We start from the raw sequence: 26,466 nt of genomic DNA on the forward strand, positions 1-26,466 counted from the left end.
TAAGGCTTTTTTCAGACGATGTTATTCTGTATGGAGTAATAAAAAAGTTACAAAATTGTAAGCAACTGCAAAATGACCTTGATAAAATTGTGAGATGGACAGTAGGCAATGGTATGATGATAAATGGGGTTAAAAGTCAGGTTGTGTGTTTCACAAATGGGAAAAGTCTCCTCAGTTTTAATTACTGTGTTGATGGCATGACAGTTCCTTTTGGGGATCATTGTAAGTACCTAGGTGTCAATATCAGGAAATATCTTCATTGGGGTAATCACATAAATATGATTGTAAATAAAGGGTACAGATCTCTCCACATGGTTATGAGGGTGTTCAGGGGTTGTAGTAAGGATGTAAAGGAGAAGGCATATAAGTCTCTGGTAAGACCCCAACTAGAGTATGGTTCCAGTGTATGGGACCATCACCAGGATTACTTGGTTCAAGAACTGGAAAATGTCCAAAGAAAAGCAGCTCAATTTGTTCTGGGTGATTAACGACAAAAGAGTAGCGTTAAAAAAATGTTGCAAAGTTTGGGCTGGGAAGACTTGGGAGAAAGGAGATGAGCTGCTTGACTAAGCGGTATGTTCCAAGCTGTCAGTGGAGAGATGGCGTGGAATGACATCAGTAGACCAATAAGCTTGAGGGGTGTCTTTAAAAGTAGGAAAGATCAAAATATGAAGATAAAGCTGGAATTTAAGAGGGCAAATTGGGTCCGTTATTGGACCATTTATATTGGTATTATACTCTCTTTGGATCAGAAGAACTGACCCCGAGTGATACTCTGAAGTGCCCACACTGTGGGCACATGTGAGGCCAGGGAAAGAACAACTTGGGCCACAAATATACACGGAGAACAAGGAAAAGAGTTTTGACCTTTTGATAAATGAAAGCATCAGTTCAGAAAAATATTAAAGCTACAGAGGACAGAAATACAAAGATAAGCAACGTCTCAGGCACTATGATATATTTGGGTTTGGAAAAGAACAAGAGTGAACTGTGGCAACTGGCTAGGAAAGAACAAGCAGAAGGGTCAGCCTCTGTGGAAGCAATGCCCGCTCAGCTGCAGCTCCACATTCCTCGGACAATACCAAATGGAAGAACATTGAGAGTGTGTTCTCTGTCGCAGATGAATACCTGGGAGAAAACTGCAGGGAAAACCGAAGAGTCCAAGAAAGAAAAGATGTTCCTGAAAGTCATTGGAAAAATTGTGAATCTCGCTACAGGCAACCATTCACAAGTGGAGACACTTGTGAAAGTAAGTAAATCAATTCACAAATCATAAACCTAAACCCTTTCAAATGCGCACGATATAAAATGTTTAGAGGCAGACATTTCACAACATGAATAAAGGTGACTCATTTACCTGGTGGACCTCCTGCCAGCCTTGGAGGTCTTGAGCCCCGATGACCGCACGGTCGTGGAGCAGTCCCTCGCAAAGTAGAGGATCTGTCCTGTTCGTTACGGCCAGGTACAGCGGAGTCAGTCCCTTGGCGTCCTTATAGTTCGGGGACGCACCGAGCTCTAGCAGCGTCGTCACCGCCTCCAGACTGTTCCGCTCCACCGCCCGGTGCATGGCAGTGGCTCCATCCCTAGTGCGGTAATCAAGGAGCGCACCGCCATTCACCAGCGCGATCAGCACCTTGCTCGGCTTCTTGATCCCCGTGGCCAGTGTCAGCGGTGTCTCTGCTCATACAAAAAAATATAGATCAACTTTCTGTATAACATGCATTGACTGAAACCAACCATACCTAAATTACCCACCAAATTTTAACATGTCGATACCATCTAATAAAATTGAGAATAGTCTTTTTCAAGTTCTACAGAACTCTATAAAGTATTGGAAAGGAACTCTATAAAAATGATCTAAATTAAGGATGGATGGACAGAGGAGTGTTGGACCTGATCTGACCCATCCGTCGATCCTCAAGACTGGGAGGAAAAGGAACACGTCGTAAACTCACCCCCTGTCTCCTGGCAATGGAAGTTTGGGTCGAGTCCCTTGGAGCACATCTTGGTTATCTTCTCCACCTGGCCATTGCTGACGTAGTCCAAGAGCCTGCGGAGGTTGGCCCGCGTGTGAAGAGCTTTCAGCTGCTTCTCATCCAGGTTCAACATCTTGTACACCCTCCGCTTGTACTTGAGCTATAACACGAGAAGAATCATTCAGCGCTGAATCAAAACGCTCCAACTTTGTACCCGAACAGAACCGGATATGTCTCACCTCGAGGTAGCCGACGGGCCCATTGAAGGGGTAGTCTGCGAGGCGCCGCTCCTCGTCTAGGAACTTCCCGGCCTTGCCGTTCACTGGTGGACAGAAGAGTCCATAGTTGAAACTCTCCTTCAGCTCCTGGAACAGGATGTCATCCTCATGCATCTACACACACAGCAATCAGGGGTTATCAACAGAGTTTTACAGTAACATACGACAGATATACGCTCGCTGTTGAGGTTTAAATTAAACTTGAGGTACTTTTACATAAGCATCAAGGACTGGAAGAGTCTAGGGAGAGTAAGAACATTTCAGAATCTCGGGAGTGTGGTGTACGACACAGTGACAATACAATGTAAGGAAATCTACTTTCTACCAACCTTGACGTCTGGAGCTGAAACATGGGTAACGACCAAAGCAGAGGAAAGCAAAACCCAGGCAAGTGACATGAAATTCCTAAGAACTAAGACAGGACTGAAGAAGAAAAATGATAATATGAGAAACAGTAGGTGAATGCAGATGGTACGGGCAAGTGGAAAGAACAAGGATCGTGAAGTCGATGCTAGAACTGGAGGAATCGGCCTTGGCCTTGATTATGGTACGGTCCCAGCATTTGGCTGATATGAAAATGGGAAACCACGGAAAACCATCTTCAGGGCTGCCGACGGTGGGGCGGATAGGAAGCGCCGTCTCAAGTTTTATGACCATTTCTCTCGATACTATGGATAGAACCAATTGAACAAGACCTAAGAAAGAAAGTGGCAAACTTTCAAGATGTTTTTGATGAACAATGGTGGGAAGACAGGCAGACGGAGATCAATGATCCACAACGCAACTTAAGATCAAATTGGACAAGGGGTACAATGATTATGGTAATATCAATGGTAGTGTTGTAAACAATTGTGGGCTCAGAGCAGTTAGCACTGCAGAAATATACTGATAGTTCCATTCAAAAGTTACACAAGACACTTTATAAGGAAAATGACTCAAACAGAATTCCATGCTCTAAAAGTCTATTTTACAAACACATACAGTGAAATATCAAAACATCAGAGTTTTAATACATCTGTATCTTTCAAAATGGAAGCTAAAATATTATACAGTATGAAATATTCATCATCTATATACACCGTGAGCCACAGGATTACAACTCTTCTGACCCAGGAACATTGAGTGGCGAGAATAACATGCGACATGCTGCTAGCACTGTAATATAGGTCTACAGGCTTGCTGTTAACTAACAATTTGCTTTACGTCGTACCGTCTTATGGCGACGATGGGCTAGGAGTCGGAAGGAATCGGCCGTGGCCTTAATTAAAGTACATTCCCAGCATTTGCCTGGTGTGAAACTGGGAAACCATGGAAAACCATCTTCAGAGCTGCCGACGGTGGGGCGCATAGGAAGCGTCGTCTCATGTTTTATGACCATCTCACACCAGAATATCGCAGAGAATTCTTGGGGCCGATGACCTAAATGTTAGACCCCTTTAAACAACCCGCAGCAGCAGCAGCGAGAATTCTTGACTGAGCCGCTGGTTCAAGAAAGACTGGCGCATTGGACTAGTGTCAGTCATGGTCGTAAGTGGCTAAAAACTGGCGAACTGTATTCTTTAACGTGACGTCACGAGGTGGTTTAAAGTCGCACTAACACATTCAAAGTTTCCGGCGACGCAAGAGCAAGCCCCAGCATTTGCGTCGTGTGAAAATGGGAAACGATGGAAAACCATCTGCAATGCTGGCCACAGTGGGAGTCGAACCCACCATCTCCCGAACGCAATGACCACGCAGCCAACTCACTCCGTTCATCACAAGGTCAACCTCGCAGAAGGCAGGGTTACACTCATCATTGCTTACAATGAAACCCACAACTTCCTGCGGATAGATTAGGAAACCACGGGATAGGATTTTGCATGAGCAGCAGTCCTCAGCTTTCAAGACAAAGTGAAAATATTTAGTTAAAGTAACACATTATTATTATACATTTTCCATGAAAACATCATGCGTAGAATAGATTTTTAGTAACAATGAAACGATACTTTGTTGTGCATGCAAACTTTTATTCCTAATACTTTATTATGCGGCTAGATTTATTATTTTATTCACTTACAAACTGTGTGTTTTTCATGGCACTTTAAACACTGAGTGAAATAACCTTGTAGACTGTGACTGAATCGAGAATGACAACGTTAAACCGTCAACAACTTTATGACAAGGACTGGGATTTTGACGACATGTCATCTTTCAATTGGTTCACAATAGACACCAGAGATCATGTTTAACCACGGCCGACTTGATGCGTCGCTTTAGCTAGCTCTTTACCGGCCTTGACAATCGGGTCCACACACTGTAATCGGAGTAGTTACACAGCTCGACACGTGGCGCTGGCGGCCGACCTATTTGCGGTAGAAATGCATACTTCTTTATGGAATATATTGACTTTGATTGCCGATTTATCGTAATTTAGAGTTATGGAGAATGTTACATAGGTTAATACTGTTAAAATTATTAATCCTAAAGGTTACTTTCGTTGATATTTGCCAAAGTGAAGTCGTGAAATGAAACTGCGGGGAAATGACTTAGTCCAGCTGACGTTCTGATACTGACTCTGACTGCCGATGTATCTTAATTTAGAGAATAAAATAGTGTGTTAGATTGACTAATATTGTTAAAATGATTAATCCTATAGGCTACTTTCATTGATACGTGCCAAAACAACGTCGTGAAATGAAACCGCTGAGGATGGAGTAGTCCAACTGACGTTCCTTAATTGTGAGGAATAATAGTAATCGTTTTTATTATCATGGCATTTTGATACATAGCAGAACTTACCACAATGCTTTTGTCTTCTGATGTTAATATTGAGATTAAGAGTCATTGTTCAATTAGAGTTTTAAAATTCTTCAAGCGCTGCTCTCAGGAAGAGGGTTGGACAAAACATAAAAGTATTACTTTTTCCATATTCGTTGTATGTATAACATAAACATTTTGACTCAAACATGTTTAAATTTTAATTCAATATATATATAGTTTCAGATTACATTTCATTCATACCTTTCACTAAAATATTAAATACCGGGCAAGTTGGCCGTGCTAAATTCAGACAATAATTTTTACTTGAAATGCAGTAGGTTGGAACAAGTTGTCCGCGCGGCGTGCAGCTGTGAGCTTGCATCCGGGAGATAGTGGGTTCGAACCCCACCGTCGGCAGCCCTGGAGATGGTTTTCCGTGGCTTTCCATTTTCACATCAGGCTGTACCTCAATTAATGCCACGGCCGGTTCCTTCCCACTGCTAGCCCTTTCCTATTCCACCGGCGTCATAAGACCTATCTGTGTCTGTGGACGTAAAACAAATAGCGGAAAAGGAAGAAGAATAAGAATTTAACAAAATTCAGTGAGAGAAAAGTATTTTGAGTAAATAAATTGTAAACTGTTCTCTGCTCGATGATGATGATGATGCTTGTTGTCTAAAGGGGCCTAACATCTAGGTCATCGGCCGCATTGCTCAGGTAACAACACTTCATACGTTGGCCTTACCGTCATAGCAGTAGTGATTCTTGCTTGTCAATGTTTAAATGTTAAAGTTCAGATTATCTTGGTTAAAAATGTGTTGTGTTGCTGTCATATGGCAAATACGACACCGCCTAAAGGATTATTCTATGAAAGAAAATTCATGGGTAAAAATGCCTGATTAGCGTGATTAGCTGCCACTCCCGGAGGCTCGGGTTCGATTCCTGGCCCAGGCACGAAATTTCAAAAGTGGTACGAAGGCTGGAACGGGGTCCACTCAGCCTTGGTAGGTCAACTGTGTAGAGAGGGATATCGATTCCCACCTCAGACATCCTCGAAGTGGTTTTCCATAGTTTCCCACTTCTCCTATAAGCAAATGCCGGAATGGTAACAAACTTAAGGCCACGGCTGCTTCCTTCCCTCTTCCTTGTCTATGCCTTCCAATCTTCCCATTCCCAACACAAGGCCTCTGTTCAGCATAGAAGTTGCGGCCGCCTGGGCGAGGTACTGGTCATCCTTCCCAGTTGTATATCCGACCCGCAGTCTCACGCTCTAGGACACTTCCCTTGAGGTGGTAGAGGTGGGATCCCTCACTGAGTCCGAGAGATAAGCCAACGCTGGAGGGGTAAACAGAGTAAGAAAGAAAGAAAGAAAGAAAGAAAGAAAGAACGAAGGTAAATACCCGAAATAGAAACGGAAAACTAAGATGAGAGTGCTACCTGCTTTTAGCCACTCCGTAGTTTTGTCCCGGTCTACAGAGAATTCGGGAAATGATAGTGTCCCTTTGCTCTTTTTTTTCCTGTTCGGAATACAAAAAAGGCACACAGCAATATATATTCGAATATTTCCTATCACAGTTAAAGAAAAGCAAATCACCACACCATTTAAAACGAATTAGCGCATAAATTAAAATCCTTGTTCAGGACGAAGTTACAGCGAGAAATCACTTTGTTCTTGTTTCCATAAAATTTCTGCTCAAAGTACGAAAAGGTGCACAAGAATGTCACAAATTTCAAGATTTGTAAACACAATTTAAAAAATATATTCACCACACTACACAATAAAAAATAAACTCACTAGCGCATAACTATCAGATCTCAATATCAAGCCAACAAGCACCTCATTGCGAACACATTGCCAACATTTACGACACCAAAACCATATTAATAAAACAAATGCGGCAATTTGCGGTATAAAAACAGCTTCCTGTCAGTGGGTAGTAGGCCAGCGTTCCAGCGGCATTACGGTGAAACTTTCCAATTACAGCTTTATGCTGGGCTTCACAAGCGATTGTCAAGGCCGGTATAAGGAGCGCAGCGAGGAATCCAGTCGGCCGTGGTTTAACTTGTACAAAAATACTGATCATAGTTACAGATTGTAGAAATGCTCATTTATTCGGTCCCTTTTTTGTATTTTTTCCTTTGTATTTTTAGGTAATTTTCTAAAATTATACATCAATATTTGGTCATTTCATAGAATTCATTAGTCTATTTTTTGAGTCATTTTCGTACATGTTTGAGGATTTTGAAGCATTTACGCGTGTGTTATTGGATATTATCGCAACTGTAAGTGAAGGTGAATACGGAGACTTGAGAATCTTCACAACTAAAGAAACTTTGTTCACCACTTAATTCTTGGAAATGTCCACACTCCAGGAGACACCTCCAAACGGAAGTCTTCCTCGTGAAAAGTCGTGATTTTCTTCTGAAGAAAAAGTTCTCTGCGAAACGTAAAGAATTTGATTTTATTTTCTTGACATGAGAAAACGCTAAAAGCTTATTATAATGTCCGAGGCTGTACCAGCTCTATTAGTAAACTGATTGTAACATGTCATTTAAAATTTGTCATTTTTAAGTTTTCGAATCATTTTACTTATTTTTGCTGTCATTTTACAGATCATTTTAAAAATATTTTTCGGTCATCAACATCCTGACCCTGTTTAAAGTTAGAACGGGAAATTTTGAGCGCAGAATACTTTTTTGAGAAGACCTACTTAGTGAAGAGAGACACGGTGCAGTCTCAAAATATCGGAACATGAAATTGACAGAAAATAGTGTAAAAGTATAAGGAAGAAATATGCAGGTGAAATAAATAAGGTAATGAGTCTCAAAATAGCCGAGAAGTGTACATATGTCTACTAGCTGGGTGTCCACAAATGCTACTCGAGCTGTGGAAATGTCCCGGAAAAAGACACAGCTATCAATGCCGCTGAAGGACGGAATTCTAAGAACTCAACCCCGCTTCAAGGAGTTTGTATTTTGTTTGAAAAATGAAGCTGAAACATCGGATGTTCGAATAGGCAGGATGGATACAAATATCGAAGATTTGAAGACAAGAAAGAAATGTTGCATTTTAGGCGAAAGAATCAAAACGTCTAAACATAAGGAAACTGGAGACATCAACATTTTTTTAGAACAATCTCTTACATCATCAAAACTGGACTGAAACCTGCTGCAAGATTTTGACGAAAAAATGGTAAATATTTTCATAGTAAAATTTGTAAATAATCGAGCAATGACAAAGCATTAGCTGCATTTTGAAAAATGTACTAGGCCTAACTTTGCGCAGGTTCATGGCGTCCGTGATCTACTGGCATCCTGTCGTGGCTATACGGCAGGTACACCTCAACATTGTGGTACCGTAACATTTTTCACGTAGCTTCACTGGTGCTAACATTTTCAGCACGTTTTAATACTTTGTGTTTATTATAGCAATATGACATGCATGTAGGGTGTTTTAAAACAGTATCGCAATTGGAAATTGGGATATTTTGAGCGAAACGCGCTGTACGGAAATGATGGGCCAGTACAAGCAGGAGGCTTATCTACACTTCACAACATTCACTATACCCACAAAAAAATAGCATGGGACGAGGCACGATACATTCTCTGTGTTAGGAAACTGTGGAACCTTTCATAAAGACGTCCTTAGGGTCTCACAACTTGCACCAGCCTAGGGAGTCTCTCTTACCACCGTCTGAGCTACAGGCTGACTAGCAGAGCACAGGGCACCATCGTGAATTCCTTCCCTTATTGTCGCCGAAAACCTCCATATGTTAATGCAATATTAACACCCTCAGAAAATTATTCGTCACGCCGTAAGGGTCGAAATGATACGGGGAACACTTATAAGGTACAATATTTCATTTCATAATGTTTTGAGTGTATTCTTTATTTAAATAATATTAAGACGAACACTGGGACTACCATTCAAATAGTCTACGTCATTCACAAAAGAAACGATATCATTCAAGAATCAGTCGAAAATGTCACACACTGTAGCCGTCTGGAACTACTTTACGCGCACTGAAAAAGGTTCCTCATGGTAAGTTTTACGTTCGAAGAACTTGAGTGAGGTATTGTGCAGTTGCTCCTTCCAAATTATTCTGAAGGTCATAAACATATCAAATTCGACAGAGTAGGCTACGAAATAAAATGATTTCGTGCTTCGAAGGCTGGGACCTGTGTCTTCCTCCTCAGATTAGTGTGAAGAAGGCTGATTATTACTTCGTTATTTGCCCCTGAAATCATCATCACAGCTCTCAGCATGAGGATAGTGCAGCCTTCGCCTTTGCTCTCCTTTTGTACATGTAATTGGTGTGCCGAGCTTGCTTTATTTCCTACATGAACGACACAAAGTCGACGGACTTGTAACTGATTTGCCACGTCTCCGGAAACACAGGAGTCGTCGTTCCCTACAAACGTTTACATGATGGCATCACGTTACTTTGTCACACAGACAACGTATCTGTTAAATTTGGACACGTCTACAAGAGCCTTCCGCGTGCCTTCCTGCTTAGCATCGTTAATGAAGCCGAAGAGGACCAGACGGAAGATTGGCTCCAGGCTATCTGCATTCTTCTGTGGTCTTCATAACATCATAAACTGATAAGTTACGGATTCAGATTGGAAAGAAACGGAAAGGAAATACTGTATGACCTGAATGAAGGACTTCGATCACATCTTCAGTGTTAAGTCTGAAAGGCTCTGTGAATTAATTAGGAGTCTCCACAATTCTCTATTTGCAAGTAACGCTGCGCTGTGACCTTCTGTAGAGAGCATTCAGCACCTCAGAAATATGAGGTACCTGTAAGAGAAATAATGACAGCTCACTGCTCAGCGCGAAGGCCTGCACACTGTAACGTGGTCAGCATGACGAATCCTCTGGGCTTTCTAAACAGCGGTGGCTCCTCAACTGTAATCAATTAGGGTGAGTGCATTTCGAACCAGCCTTCAGATCCAGGTAAAAATTCCTGACCTGGGCGGGAATCGAATCCGGGACCTCCGGGTAAGACGGCGGGACAAGCTGAGACTATTTACCATTCAGAAGAAATGAAAGAACGCCAACATGATTTTAAAACAAAGATCCACTTTATGAAAACGTATCAACATCAAATCAGAGTCGATTAAGAGCAGAAAATAGTGAAATAAGAGGACCAGATGTGGAACATCAAGTTTCACTACAACACAAAACAAGCCATTCGGTGTTTAGATAGGATTCCAGCTGACTAGTTGTCATCCATTTTCCGCTTCTAGTTCAGCAAACTGCTGAGCTAACTTTTACATGGACATAGCAAAGTTAGAGTTCAGCTACGTTGAGCTCAAGAGAGAACATTTATTATTTTACATACATCTTCATTATAGACTTATACGTTTCAACGTTCAGTCTGCAAGCCTCTGTAAACTAACTAAACGTCTCCACAATGCTCCATTTCTAATTAGCTTTGTTGGCTTCGTTCAGTTTCACACCTCTGAGTCTAACGATCGCGGCCTTCTCTTACCCTCCAGTCTGGTTCATTCTTCTCCTAGGTTACTTTTTATTCTCCATTCGCCTAACATCACGAAGCCGGTCTGTACGTACTGCTCCGTCAGTCGAGCCTTATCGCCTCATTTCGAGTACGTTCAGCAATCATTCTCGCTACTTTCAAGTCTGTCACTGAGTCTCTCTCGTACAATGTGGTCTGTCCGATAAAGATATCGCTCTAACTAGTTTCCGTATAACCTGGAAGCCGCGGGACGGTCTTTCTGGCGGCAGCTTTGAACAACCGCCTAACAGGAACCTGTCTCCACCACCGAATCTTTGCCTCCTCAGTATCCTTGGTGTGCAAGAGGCAGCCTCGAGACGTCAATCGCAGAAGTACTCATCCTTTGGTCAGAATGGGGAAGTATAATAAACTCTGGTTGGGACTATGTGGGGGGAAATGTTTTGTTATATTAATCCAACGACATTTACATCATCCTCATACAGACAGAATTAAATGTTACAATATACAGCCAAGCAGGTAAGTAAACAAGCTGAGAAGCAAGCACCAGATGCAGACAAACATGCCACGTACAGGATGCTTTACACAAAGGAAGAAGGTTCCAGATAGAAAAGAGCTGACACACACAAGATAATTAAGAAAGGAAACCAAGGCATGTCCACGAGAAAAATTCTTTCAAGAATTTTTCTCTCTAGGGTTTCATCACATATAGCACCTAAAACGTGGAAATTACCCAGGAAGAAGCTCAGCTCCACAGGAAACGAATAAAGATGACCAATGTTACGTTCGTCTAACAAATTTCGATTCCTCTCCGTTGAGGTCACACCCAGCAGTAGGGCGGAACGGAGAGCCCTATTTTACTTACGGTATTGGATTGTGTGGGAACCTAGTGGGAATAAGTTTAACTCTTTCAGCAATTCCAGAAGAAGTCAAGGCAGCCATTTTATTTACACTCATATTCATAAAAAACAGAAAACATTGAAAGACTACAGACAGGAAGTTCATATTCACAAGACATGTTCATTAGTATGTTCTGCAGAAACGATTAGCATTTCAGTCACATAAGTTCAGCCTAGTAGGCACTGGGTCCTCCATGAACACTGATAACTTGTTCCATGCGTGATGGTACTGACGCGTATAAGGCGCGAATGGCGTCCTGGGGTATAGCCATCCATGCTGCATTCACCTGGTTCCACAGTTCATCTTTGGTGGTTCGTACTGGGTAACAGCGCCGCACCCATCGTTTCACCATATCCCACACATTTTCGATTGGCGACATGTCCGGTGATCGGGCGGGCCAGGGCAACAGTCTGACATCCCGTGACAACAAGAAGGCTCGTGTTCGAGCAGCAATATGCGGTCGCGCATTGTCCTGCTGAAATATGGCGTCTGGAGGTGTCGTGCAGAAAGAGTATGGCTACGGGTCGCAGGATGTCATTCCATAGGTCGGGTACGATGCGCATTGGTATCACCCAAATATCACTATAAAATTTGTCACAAATGGAACATAATAATTGCTTTTACACATATCAAGTGAAAAATCTGCGGCAAATTAAGAAATACCGTCGTTATTTGAGAAATATGAAAACATACTTAAGGCTGTAGACAGGACTGGTTTATGACGTACTCCGCTGCTGGTGCCGTCTTTTGTTACTTTCTTCAGGTCCAGGGCTAGCACCGTGGAATGGGAGGGCTATGTCTGTAGATTCTCATTATCTTTGTCCATATGACTAGAGCGGCCAGTTCAAACAGCAAAATGGAGGTCAACAGAAAAATAGCATGATCCCTGGACCAATAAATATTTTTATTTCTGTTCGAACGAAAGTAGCTCGATCCCTGGACCAATAAATCACTAGTCCACTGAATTTTTCTTATGTACACTGCCCATACCATTTTGTCGCCTATTAAATATTGCATATCGCGATACAATTCATGAAATGATGTCATTGACAAATGAAGCAATGAAACGAAAGCAAAGAACTTCAGTGAAAACAGATATCACACACGAAATTGTTGAAAGTTTTTTTTTTTTTTTTTTTTTTTTTTTTTTTTGCTAGGGGCTTTACGTCGCACCGACACAGAAAGGTCTTATGGCGACGATGGGATAGGAAAAGCCTAGGAGTTGGAAGGAAGCGGCCGTGGCCTTAATTAAGGTACAGCCCCAGCATTTGCCTGGTGTGAAAATGGGAAACCACGGAAAACCATGTTCAGGGCTGCAGATAGTGGGATTCGAACCTACTATCTCCCGGATGCAAGCTCACAGCCGCGCGCCTCTACGCGCACGGCCAACTCGCCCGGTGTTGAAAGTGTAAGACAAAAGACATACGTGTGTCACTGTGAGCGCAACACCAAATGTACTTGTAAAGTGGTAAAGTACGTATACATAATATCCTCCAAAAATCAAATATTTCGTAATTTGCCGCAGATTTTTCACTTGATATGTGTAAAAGCAATTATTATGTTTCATTTGTGACAAATTTTATAGTGATATTTGGGTGATACCAATGCGCACTATACACCCATAGGTCAAACTGATCACAGTGCCCCTGGACACGCACCAACTGACATTTGTGGTTGTATTCAATAGCACTCCACGCCATAAGGCCGTGAGTTGGCGCTGTATATCTTGTGCGAATGCAGTCAATATGATGCCTCTTCCTCTGTCTGCAGCGAACCAAAATGCGGCTATCATTTTCAAACAAACAGAACCTGGATTCGTCCGAAAACACTATCTGCTGCCATTCCTGCCCCAGTGACGTCGTTCCATACACCATTGCAGTCTAGCATGTGTATGCAGATTAGTCAAAGGTAGGCGGAGAAGTGGACGAGGCGCCCGTAACCCAGACCGTAATTAACGGCGACGGACTGTCACTCCTGATAGTGTGCGATATGTTGCACTCTTCCACTGTTGCGCCAGAACCGAGGAGGCCGCAGATCTGTTCTGCAATGCCATTCGGACGAGGTGTCTTATCTTCCCTGGGGGTGGTCTGGGTGGTGCGATTAGACCCATCTCGTCGTGTTCTACGGCCTCCTGTGAACCATTCTGTACACACCCGTTCCACTTCCGACACACTTCGTCCCACACGAGCAGCAATTACCCGGATGGATGCATCACGTTTTCTCATGCCCCTTTCAAACTCACTCATTTGACGGTACGGTTCTCGCATACGTCTGCGAGGCAACCTGCACGTCTGCTCAAGTCACACTGATCCATTAACTTCGGTTTATATCGACAACGAGAGCCTCAGGCACATTACCAGTCGGTTGTGGTGCGCCGAGATATCGATGTGGACCTTGAACCTGAGGGCTGACGTGGTTCAAATTCTATTCATTTCTTCAGAACATACTAATGCACATGTCCTGTGAATATGAACTTCCTATCTCTAGTCTTTCAAGATGTTCTGGTTTTTATGAACATGAGTGTAGTTCGGAAGGTTTCTCAGTGAACGAGTGTTGTTGACGTCTAACACATAATATATATTTGTAACTTTTAATGAATTTTCACATTAAGTAAGCCAATTATCTTCCATATAATACCTTATTTACTGTGTACTCCTAAGGTACATGTAACAGGCTGTAGTTAGCCTACATGACCGTGGGGCGGAACGGGATGGTGTCTCGTTGCATCCCACCATATTGTCATGGTAAGGTACTATATCGGATGGTGGGAAATTACGGAAGTAAAACTAACAGCCAACACTGGAATGTAGGTCGAATAGAACTGGCAATGCAGGCTGTTACTTCGCGTCAAATGGTATCTTTACAAGGTAGATGTTATATCAGAGTTTTCTAAAGTGGGTCCACAACTCGTTGACGGTGAAAATGACGGAGCAGCCTAAGCATGTGAACACTGTAAATAGTTCCTCGTTTCAAAATGACTTACTTCTACTTTCTGTATTTACTTTTTCGTTAAAACTAATCTTTGTCCCATGCTACGCCATGCAGGGGGCAGAACGGAAAAAACTGTCATATTTACAAAAATAACAAAACTATTAGTAATATCTGCATTACATGTTGTTCTATACATGACAAAAAAGTTGATACGAAAAGTGAATCTTCCCTCGCCCTAATTATCTACAATTATTATTCCGTTCCGTCCCGAGTTTCCCTAAGTGTAATTATAGCAGAAGTGCCCTTCTCAGAGATAAGCAGTTATTTCTTCCCTCCTTGGCCCTGTCCTACATGCATTTTCACTTCGAAACGAAAGAGAGATTCTCATTTTGTTTATTCATCGGCATTTTACAACATAAAATTTCATTTGAAAAATACAGGTCCGATCCTCTAATGAAGTCTCTACATGTTTAAAAAAATAATGGTATTAAACGATAAGACAACTAATGGAAACGTACTGGGGAAGGGGAATTGTATTCCTGGATTTAGAAAAAGCCTACGACAGCGTGCCACGAAGTAAAATATGGGAATGTTTACATAAATTGGATACTCCAAATTCTTTAATCTGTAAATTCCAATTGTTATATGAAGATTGCGAAAGCTATGTTCAAATTGGAAATGGTGGATGAGAATGGTTTCGAACTAAGAGAGCCGTTTAACAAGGGAGTGCGCACTCTCCACTTCTTTTCATTGCTCTCAAATGGATGTGATTATTGAGAGATCAAAGCTGTAGACTCCGAAAATTTGAATGCATTCGTGTTTGCAGATGATGATGTAATCTGGGGAGAAACAGAGCAAGAGGTGCAGAGGAATTGGATTGGTGGTGTAGCAAGTTAAATATGTGGTAAGTTTGGGAGTGGTAAGCTAGAAGACCAAAACAGAGTGTCAAAGGGCTCTACTTTCTTCTGCCAATTGCGGAATCTAGTCTGGGATGACGATGTTCAAAACATTTATTCTGCCAATCATGACATACGGCATTGAGTTGCGTCTTTAATTTGCTGATGCCTCTTTTCAATGACTTGTGATTTTTTTTAAAGCGGCCGTGGCCTTAATTAAGGTATATCCCCAGCATTTGCCTGGTGTGAAGATGGGAAACCACGGAAAACCATATTCAGGGCTGTTGACAGTGGGATTCGAACCCACTATCTCCGCTCGCAGCTGCGCGACCCTAACCGCACGGCCAACTCGCCCGGTACGTGGAGTGTCGAATGGGAATTTTCCACCCTTCAAAAATCCGACTACCCCTGCCGGGGTTGAACACGATATCTTGGGATCCAGAGGCCGACATTGTACTACTGATCCACGGAGGCAGCTTGGTATGCAGAAGATGAGAAGAGGGATGTGCAGGTGATCGTAACAGTGGAAGAATGTTTGGCCATGTACAAAGGATGCCGGGGACATGTCAGTACTTGGAAAGACTAGCGGCGATTAGCCCCCACCCCCATTTTTTTGGAGAACATAATTATTACATTTTTATTCGCATTTTTTCCGGCTGAAACTAAGCATTATATGAATTATTCAATCAAGCCTTGTTGTCTTATCAGCTAATTCCTTCCTTGATTTCCTTTAATTATTAACACAATTAGAGCCTCCGTGGCTCAAGCGGCAGCGCGTCGGCCTCTCACCGCTGGATTCCGTGCTTCAAATCCCGGTCACTCCATGTGATATTTGTGCTGGACCAAACGGAGGCGGGACAGCTTTTTCTCCGGGTAGTGGTGGTGATTGTTTTCAGAGGAAGTACAACTAGGCAACCATCCTCTATATAACACTAATCAGAGGGAAAAATGGAAGGGATTCGACACTTCGAAAAATTAAGGTATCGGGCCAAAGGAAGACAAGGGCCACGAAGGGCGTGAAAATGAAAGACTCCCTAGCCCACGGAAACCTAATAGCGTCGGGGTCGGAAAAGAACAAGAGTTGACCAAGAGAGGTCGAATAGGATAGTTAATGTGAGGAGCCCGGCACAAGTGGAAGCAATGCCAGGACTCAGCTAAGGGCCCCGTGGTCGCCAACCCACGCCCCAAACTTCAGAGCCCCTAGGGCTTTCTCCGGGTACTCCGGTTTTTCCTGTCATATTTCATTCCAGTAACACTCCAGTATCATTCCATTTCATCCGTCAGTCATTAACCACTGCCCCAGAGGAGTGCGACAGGCCTCGGCAGCCGGCACAATTCCTATCCTCGCCGCTAGATGGGGGCTTCATTCCTCCTTGACCCGGTCGAATGACTGGAAACAGGCTGTGGATTTTCATTAATAAAATTGGCGGAAATATGCACAAAACGTCGTTCGTCCCGTCCAACCAATTTGTGTAGCGCCACAGCAAGTAGCACGTGCTGTGAGGAAGGGCAGCATTTTGCTATTGATGCTTTCATGGCACGTGAAAATCCTATACAGTATCATGTCTATATATATAATTATTCTTTTTTTGCCAAGGTTATGTACACTGAGGTATGATTCACCCGCTTGCCGCGCGCATTCGTCAATCTGGCATTTTCTTCAGTACCTGCTAGTTTCTTAGTGTGTACTCAAATTCTAAATGATTTTAATGGTATAATTACGCCGAACTTTTACTTAATTGTAACAAATACCGGTACGTAATATTGTCCCTTTGGTGCAAGTTTTATTGTGTAGTATTGGATCAAAATCTTTAAGAAACAATTATTACCGCACTTAAATTGGTAAACTCTCACCCTGTCGGAATTCACTCAGACAGCATAAAAAACTTACAATTTTGTGGCTTGTTTCGTCAGTTTTGATGTATATAATCCCCCCCCCCCGCAATTTAAATCCCCAATCGCCGCTACCACTTGGAAAGAGACCCGCTGGACGTGGTTAAACCAAATTAAAGATGAACCACGTTACAAGATATTAAAGGAGAGGAAGGCGTATCGTCCACTCAAATGTTGCCCGGTCTGCGGGAAGGATCCCTAGATGATTGCGATGATATTGTATGAACGATAAAAATAACAGTAAGACTGCACTTACTTTACGCGGCTGTGATTGATTGAAAGGCTTACTATTTGACCCCCATGGGCGACCTGCGCGCCTGATGGCGTTGTTTGTGTGATTACGACGTAGGGAGAGGGTGCAACCCCGTGTCGGCACATAGCCTACTCCTGTCGAATAGCACTAAGGGGTCTGCTCGAGGCTAACGTCCCCATCCGATGGACGAATCGCCAACAGCGTCATTTGCCTTCACTCCATATAAATCTGCTAAGAGGTTTGGAAAATCTCATACCAGCACAGACCAACGGAACTCGAACCGAGTCAGATCGAACCACCGGGCTACTTCCCGCTCCACTCCCTTGGATGAGAGCCACCTCCCACGAGACACGTGGTGCTGGTGGTGATTACTGTTCTAAGAAGAAGTACAACTGGGCAGCCATTCTCTACTAACAGGAAAAAAAGGAAGAGATCCGACACTTGGGAAAATGAAGGTATCGGCAGAAGAAAGACAAGGGCCACGAAGGGCGTGAAAATGAAAGACTTCCTGGACCGTTGGGGTACGAAAAGAACATGAGTTGACCAAGAAAGGTCAGATAGGATGTATGAAAGTGAGGTGCCTGACAAGAGGAACCGTGATCGCCAACCTACGTTCCGAAGTTGAAAACCCCGGGTCCCCCTTTTAATCGCTTCTTACGAGAGGCAAGGGATACCGTGGAATACATTCTACCGCTCCCCCACTCACTGGGGAATGTAGAGATGATGGTGGAGGAAGTAACCATCCTCTTTTACCACCAAACAGAACAGGAAATGGACGAATGAGGTTTCGGCAAAAAGAAAGATGGGCCACGAAGGGCGTGAAAATAAGGGTCTTCCTAGGCCTCGAAAACCTAATACCATCGGGGTCGGAAAACAACAAGAATTGATCAAGGGACGTCGGACAGAAAAGAGGCTTGGAATCGCTGGGATTTCGTTGCGTAAGCACGCGGTACTGAAGGTTTACGGTGGTACGAGCCGATACTCATGTAGTCACTGTCACATCATACAGAGAAAAAAATCCTGTCAATTCAGAGAAGATATGTATGACAGCCTTACAAAACAATAAATGTGCTGTATCCATCTTAATGGCCACAAGTCTCAGATGCGGAAGGAAGCGTAAGGTATTGTATTTGTAGTAAGATAAAAAGACAGATAATCTCTTTCGCCTTTTGTCACAAGTCAATACTATTCACGAGTCTTCAGTTCAAATAATGAAATTGCGACTCCTGTCAGAAGTGCTCTTTCAGCAGATGTAATGTTTATGAATCTTACGAGACCCACACTCCACTACCGTATGTGAAGACTAGGTCACCATCTGAAAGACGTTCCGCTGATCACTCCATCTTCCGGAACAGAACCTCGCCCCTGTGAATTCACGTGGGAAATGCTGGAAGTTTAGCAAGTACCGGTAGTTCATAGATTCTAACGAAAGGTCTGAGCCTCACGATGACCCGAGTGCTGTAATCCACATTAGCATTTCCTTCGTTGTTCATTTGTCCGTGGCCTTGTCATTGTTCCAGGTCCAGGGGATGCTGGGAGTGACTCAGAGCAGAGAGAGAAAGCGCCCGGCCACACCGAGGACATTGCACCCACGTGGAGTGGGGAAGAACCGGTCAGACTGCAGTCCCAGGGGTGTACAACACTGCGCCGTACCCAGCGGAAGAAACCGTTTGCCCATTGCTATCGAGTACCTGAACTGCCACAAGTCCAGTGAACTGTGAAGGATTGAAGAATGAGGCTCTCTAATATAAAAAGACAAAGTGATCGTTATGATCTAACAGCACAGATGACGGAAGATAATAATAGTTTGCAAATGAAAGTGCGAAGAGAAGTGCCTGTACATGAAAAAAACAGTTTGGAGAATGTGGTGGTAAATCTGGGCAACTATCTTCCCTTAAGACTAATTAGCAGAGAAGTACCGGCATGAGAAAGGAAATATCCTACGCCACAAGAGAACAAGAGAGGCTCGACAGTTCTGGATAGGGCTTTGAGCTCTATCACTACCACTACTCACGTCTGTTCAGTACATATCGAAGAGATGTTAAGTACAGGACAAATAAAAGACAGGAAAATACCCTTCTTTTTACAAATTGCTTTACATCGCACCGACACAGATAGATCTTACAGTGACGGTGTGATAGGAAAGGGCTAGGAGTTGGAAGGAAGCGACCGTGACCTTTATTAAGGTATAGTCCCAGCACTTACCAGGTGTAAATATGGAAACCACGGAAAACCATCTTCAGGGCTGCCAACAGTGGGGTTCGAACCCACTATCTCCCGAATGCAAGGTGATAACTACATGACCCAAAACGCACAGCCAACTTGCTTGGTGATAGCAAAATGAAATGGCGTATGGCTTTTAGTGCCGAGAGTGTCCAAGGACAAGTTCGGCTCGCCAGATGCAGGTCTTTTGATTTGACACCCGTAGGTGACCTGCTCGTCGTGATGAGGATGAAATGATGATGAAGACGACACATACACCCAGCGCCCGGACCAGCGGAATTAACCGATTATGGTTAAAATTCCCGACCCTGCCGGGAATCGAACCCGTGACCCGTGTGGCCAAAGGCCAGCACGCTAATCATTTAGGACTTGGTGATAGCATTATAGCGTTACAGGGAGGAAACCAAGAGGAAGGCCAAGGAGAATGTATGTAAAACAGATCATGGAGGACATGGGCATAAGAAAGCTGCCAACAGACCACCACTCTTAGGACCGTGCATGCCGTTTCTCTACGGGGTCGGGTGTGACCTGAGATGAATCTTCGTAACGAGATTTTACGACAGAATGCACTTCCTGATGTCAACCTCATCAGAGGAGTTAATGAGATGGAATGAATGATAGTAAGAGCCCCGCTGTCGCGAATCGCACCAAGGGGCCTGCTCAAGGCTTAACATCTCCGTCGGACGGATGCATCACTATCAACTGCGGAGAGCTTTGGGATTGAATCCAGGCTTTTGGCACGCAGGCTAGTGATACCACCACCTCCCCTACCTGCCGGCCGACATTGCGATGGTGACATTTTTCCACGAATGAGATTCGAACCGCCTAACCACGGTGTCAGACCGTAAGGACTTCATGGCTATCAGGCGGAGTTTCTTAGGACAGAAAACAAGAATGTAGAAGCGAGGATCATGCTGGTAGCTGTAAGTGCACATCTCAACACAGAATGTCCAAAACTTCGTGCTCACAAAGATACGCCATAATCACAAGAAAACTGAAAGGAAAATGCCAATGATGCCTCGTATGGATTATATTAGGTCTTGACGGAATGTTAAATAAACACGAAAACCAAAGTTCAAACAGACAGATTTAACACGGATAAGGCTATATACTGTAGAAACAGTCTGATGCATGAGCACGCAATGTTGCTCTACTGCAATTAACATTCGCATTTCTCCGATTTCACAGTGAAGAATGTGAACATTAATTTCTGGACACTCTGTATAATAATAATAATAATAATAATAATAATAATAATAATAATAATAATAATAATAATAATAAACTAAGTCCACACAGAACAAAGGAGAGGTTGGGTTGGCACAAACACAAGACGCATGCAAACATGCCAACACTACATACAGTTAAAGGTGTGTGTGCTACCTACCCTGAACCATGTGGCGACCTTGAAACCCAACACCGGAACAGAAACACAAAAACACACAATTAGTGTTTATATCAACAAAGCAATAGGCAGCAGTGATGGACACAGTCAACAGTGGCATTTTACATTTCTCAAAACACACACACGCACACACACACACACACACACACACACACACACACACACACACACACACACACACACACACACACACACACACACAGGTACGACTTCCACTCATCACCGATATACAAGACGCAATCATAAGAATGTATTCATAAGCATAGCTGAAATTATTTATCAAATTCATCCCGACTTCATTTTCATGGACGTATCAGAGATGGAAATACTCCAAGGCTATTGCAAACAAAACGCTCCACTTCAGTGCTGACAATCTAGCAATTTAATCGATATCTCCGAGAATTTGATACGTATTTCCACACCGTAACCCAGAAAAAAACATGGCGGACATCGGTGGGCGATATGAGAGGAGAAGGGAAAGATTAAACGTGTTTATTCTTAGTCATCTAAAGAAAACATCACATGAAACTCATTAATAATAATCACCACCACCACCATTAGTGCTAATAAAGGGTGACTGTCCAGTTGTACTTCCTCGCAAAACAATAACCAACACCACCAACTCCACATGGAAGCACGATCTACGGAAAATATTTATTTTTAAAAATATTTATAGATTCTTAACGGATTTTCTTCTCCCGGAATGTTTATTTTAGAGATTAATGAAAAATATGGATTAGATTTGTTCATGAAATGAAATCAGCAAGTTCTCTATGTACATAGAACCGTAAAACCTGTTAGCCAATAAACGTGCTTTCCTTTCTTGTCGCTACTCAAGATTATGAAATAATGCCACTGATGTGTTCTGATCATTGTACCGCATCAGTGGGAGCGCTCGCCACGTTTTTGACCTCCAAGCACTGAACAATTACATATCATTTTCTAATTTATAGGAGCAACAAAAATATAAATGCGAAAGAAATTTGCTTAACGGCACTTGAAAGTGGAAAGATTTTTTTAAAATCATATTTCGGTTTTCACTTCTTTGAATAGAGTAAGCCTTCATGAACCCAGATATACAGAGTGTCCGAAAAGTAAGTGTACAATAGAAATTTGAAGTGCAACCGTACTTATGGCAGCGCAGTTAGAAATGCACACGATGTGCACGAGTGCTGAACAGTTTCTGAAAGTGCAGTTGTTGGAACCTGCCCTTTTCAATCTCACATTCATTGAGTTGGACCACTGAAGTTCATAGCGTCACACCACACCCGATCTCGTGAGGTCGTCACTGCTCCAGACACGGATCATGATGATGGTTGTTCTTTAAAGGGGCCTAACATCTAGGTCATCGGCCCCTAATGGTACGGGGTGAAACAAAACGTAATAATAATTATTACAATTTTAAAATATATCCACTGATTAGAATTTGAAACAAATGATGATGATTATAAATTTAAAATAATCAGTGGAACTAATTCGCAATGACTTATTTTCTTATAAAATGAAATAAAAACAAAAAATGGAATAAGGTATTGCCTTTGAATTGAAATCAAAAATATAATTCTAATTAAACGTTTAAAAACACATTAAAATGCACAAGACAATCTAAAACAGAACCAATAGAATTAAAAAATAAATTAAAAACAGATAGAAAATGTAGATTTAAACTGTATCCCTCTGCTGACAGCTCGTAGGATGAGGAAGATTGGCCAGGTCCGCGCACTCCCAAACGATATTTCCTTTAAGTCGCACCGACACACATAGGTCTTATGGCGACGATGGGATAGGAAAGGGCTAGGAGTGGGAAGGAAGCGGCCGTGGCCTTAATTAAGGTGCAGATGCCCACAGCTGCGCGCCCCTAACAGCACAGCCAACTCGCCCGATAACCGCGCTCCAGACACTCTTAACGTATCCAGACAGATGAAATCACTATGTCACTCATAAATTGTATCTACGCTGCACAACTCTGTATGTACAAGTTCTTGCAGAAAGCGTGTTTTAATAATAATTTTATTGGCTTTACGTTGTCCGACTCATTGGCTGAATGGTCAGCGTACTGGCCTTCGGTTCAGAGGGTCCCGGGTTCGATTCCCAACCGGGTCGGGGATTTTAAACGCTTCTGATTTGGCTCGGCGACTGGGTGTGTGTGTCCGTCCCAACACTCTTCTCATCATACTCAGACAACATACCACACTACCAACCACCACATAAACACGCAATAGTGATTACATCCCTCCATATAGGGTTGGCGTCAGGAAGGGCACCCGGCCGTAAAACAGGGCCAAACCCACGTGTGCTATGCTGTTCGCACCCACGACCCCACAGGTGTAGGAAAAAGCGGTAGGAAAAGAAGAAGTTATTGGCTTTACGTTTCACTAACTACTTTTATTTTTCGGAGACGTACCGACACGAGACTGACATATTTGAGCACCTTCAAATACCGCCGGGATCGAACTGGACCACCACCACTCCTCTTTACCTGACAGTAACATTACATGTTTCTCCGGCACTATCAAACTATCAGCAAGCAAACTCACTACACTGAAAGCTGCAAGAACGACTTGAAAAAGCATATATTTTCTCTGAAATTAGTATGCCACTAATCACCTCCAATATTTTCGTTTTTCACGTGCCATATTAACAAGATTATAGTATATTAAGCAAACGATCCTCTTAATAAACATTATAGCCAAGAAACATATTACTGCTTTTCTTCAACCATGTCTAAGTTTTGAGTTTTTACAACATATCTGTATGTACACTGAGCGGCAACAAAAACGCAACACTTCAATTTCTTTCAAAACTGAAATTTATTCTAAATTTATGACACTAATTCACCATCTTATGATGGTATATTGTGGTACGGTCCCATCTAACGGTCTAACAATGAAAAGAAAAGACGATTATAAACAAATTGAACAAATTAAGCGAGAGATGCACATTTCAAGGAAATTTTGAGTAAGCTCATAAAGGTAATGCACTCTGTTTTAATGGTTCACACTTTCACTTCACAGACCCCGGAGACCTCTGTTCGCATCTTCAAAAGCGTGTATTTCCACCTCTTGCAGCAATGATGGCATTCAACCTTTCAGGCATGCTCCTGATTAATGCGGTAATATTCTGTTGAGGAGTCATCTCCCATTCTTCCACGAGGGCGTTCCGTAGGTCCTGTAGGGTCTCTGGATAGCGCTGACAGACTCTTCTCCCCAGCTGGTCCCAAACATGCTACATGGGATTCAAATCGGGGCTTCGAGCAGGCCAAACCATAGCATGAATCTCTGTTTCATCCAAGAAGTGTTTCACATTTCTCCCAACATGTGGGCGTGCATTGTCGTCCATTAGTGTAAAACCATCACCAATAAACGGAGCGAAAGGCACAACATGCTCCAGAAGGACTTCCTTCACATACCGATGTGCGGTAAGGCTCCCATGCTCCACGAAGACTAAATCCGTCCTTGCAGCTGTATTGATTCCTGCCCACACCATCACAGAACCACAGAGAAAAGGCGTCCTGGATGAGAAAGTGCAAGGGGAATACTTTTCCCCTGGCCTTCTCCAGACCCTCTCTCTTCCGTCAGGTGATTGGAGGGCAAATCGCGACTCGTCAATGAACAACACTTGATCCCATTGTTGTACTGTCCAGCCAAGATGTTCCCTTGCGAAACGCAGTCGAGCTGTGCGATGTTCTCTGGTGAGTTCCGGTCCTGTAGCAGGTCTTCTGGACTGAAGATTGGCTTCTTCCAGTCTTCTTCGAACGGTTCTCTCACTAACATTGACCCCTCGAACTTGGTGGAGTCGATTTCGTGCTTCAGTAGCGGTGGTGTGACGGTTGCGGAGAACTTGAAGTTGTAAGAAGCGGTCATCTTTCTCCGATGTTACTCTTCTCGGGCCTGATCCTGGTCTCCAGTTTCCCTGTACCTTCGTACGGTTCTGGAAAATGTATAAGGTGTAGTACTGAACACTTCTGCAACGTAATGCACGCTGCGACCAGAAAGCTGATTAAAAGAATCACAGAAAGATCCTACAAACACGTGTGATTGAAAGGGGAACAATTAAAGGTACAACAATAAGCGCTACAGGAGCGGGAAAACATTATTGGCTCACATCCTTTTCCATTTCCAGGTTGCGCGAGAAAAAAACAATTGAGGCTAGTGCAATAAACAATCAACACTTCATTGTTTACTCGCAAAGCAACGCCAATAGCATACCCCGTCTAAAAACAATGGTTGAAGTGCTTCACTTCGATTAAATAGATAATTACACATCATTTATTGGGTGTTTCGGTTTTCGTGCCGCTCAGTGTATATAGTTTCTCCTTCCAGCTTCCAAACGTTATTTCATACTCCAAGTGCTACACCGTGAGAGTGGCCCTAATGCTGGGAAAACAACAAAGGTTCAACCTATTAATTCATCTCTGAAGAGAATAGAAATTAAAATATTTTTCAATGAAATTTAAAGAAAGCTGTGAACATACCAGTAACTTCACGGTTATTAATTTTATACTTGAGTCTTAAGTCACAAAAGCAGGGCTCATAGTGCCTTTTCTTTTCTGTATCATCCTCTTTGGACTGCTTTTCATCTCGCTCAAATCTGATTGTTGGATCGAAAACAACTCATTTGTTGGATTTCCTATCAATGATTACAATGTCCACCCAATTAACTGACCATCTACGAGTACTTTGATCAAATCTAAAAACGAACAATCTATAAGAAATACCTGGTAAAAAGCGCCGCGTCACTGAAACGAAAATATTGATAATCAACCGTTTTATCATAAATTGCTAAATGATCCAGATTAACGCAATATAGGTTTTGGAAATATAAACTCCACACTCGACTATTGCGACTGCCCCCGACTAGTTCAACACATAGCCTTTACGGAGCTTTAAATCTCAAAGTCAAAACACACTAAAACACGGGAAATCAGCAAAATGAACATTATAAAGAAGAGAAGTGATTTTATTTCAAATAAAGGTTGTGAACTTCGTGAAATTTATCTTGGGAACGGAGTGTTAAAAATCGGGTTAATATTTGAGTGCCTTGTATATAAATTCAGGATTGTTTCGCATAGGGTTAGTTGGGAGTCGATAGTTGTAATAACAGCAGTACTTTAATGAATAGCAGTTACATCACATGTCAGTGTGCTCAAACAAACAAAGTCTGAAAATACTTGTAAGTAATTCTTTACTGTAGGTAGGCCTGCCGGTGTGGTGGTGGTGTTGATTATTATTTTAAGAGAGTGGCCCTGAAGACTAGTGTTACTAAGTTGCACAAAAATAATTATGACAAAGTAGTGTCTTCCGAGACAACTGGATGGCGTGGAATGATGTAGGACAACCAACAGATGGGTGACAAATCCTGAGCGATTATGGAGCAGTGAATGGAGATAATTATGCACTGCGGGCATTACCAGGCAGGTAGCCGCTGCCACAGTGAGACAGAAACTCTTGTTAGTGCCTGCAAACGTGGACCAGCCGTGCCCAATTGCGGGC

General features: G+C 42.8%; 1 protein-coding gene across 8 annotated transcripts in view; it reads right to left on the minus strand.

The window, feature by feature from the left end:
- Positions 1-26,466, minus strand: part of Prosap (prosap) — a 496,661-nt gene that overhangs the window by 52,311 nt on the left and 417,884 nt on the right. For 6 of the 8 annotated variants that reach the window (XM_067156563.2, XM_067156556.2, XM_067156561.2 and 3 more), the window contains exons 3-5: positions 2,216-2,368; positions 1,956-2,136; positions 1,358-1,677 (exon numbers count right to left, since the gene is read on the minus strand). In XM_067156563.2, coding sequence (XP_067012664.2) covers positions 1,358-1,677; positions 1,956-2,136; positions 2,216-2,368 — 654 coding nt within the window. The remainder of the gene's footprint in view (positions 1-1,357; positions 1,678-1,955; positions 2,137-2,215; positions 2,369-26,466) is intronic. The other 2 variants (XM_067156564.2, XM_067156562.2) reach the window with 1 other exon arrangement.

Source organism: Anabrus simplex, chromosome 12, assembly GCF_040414725.1.
Source record: "Anabrus simplex isolate iqAnaSimp1 chromosome 12, ASM4041472v1, whole genome shotgun sequence".
NCBI classification, from domain to species: Eukaryota; Metazoa; Arthropoda; class Insecta; order Orthoptera; family Tettigoniidae; genus Anabrus; species Anabrus simplex.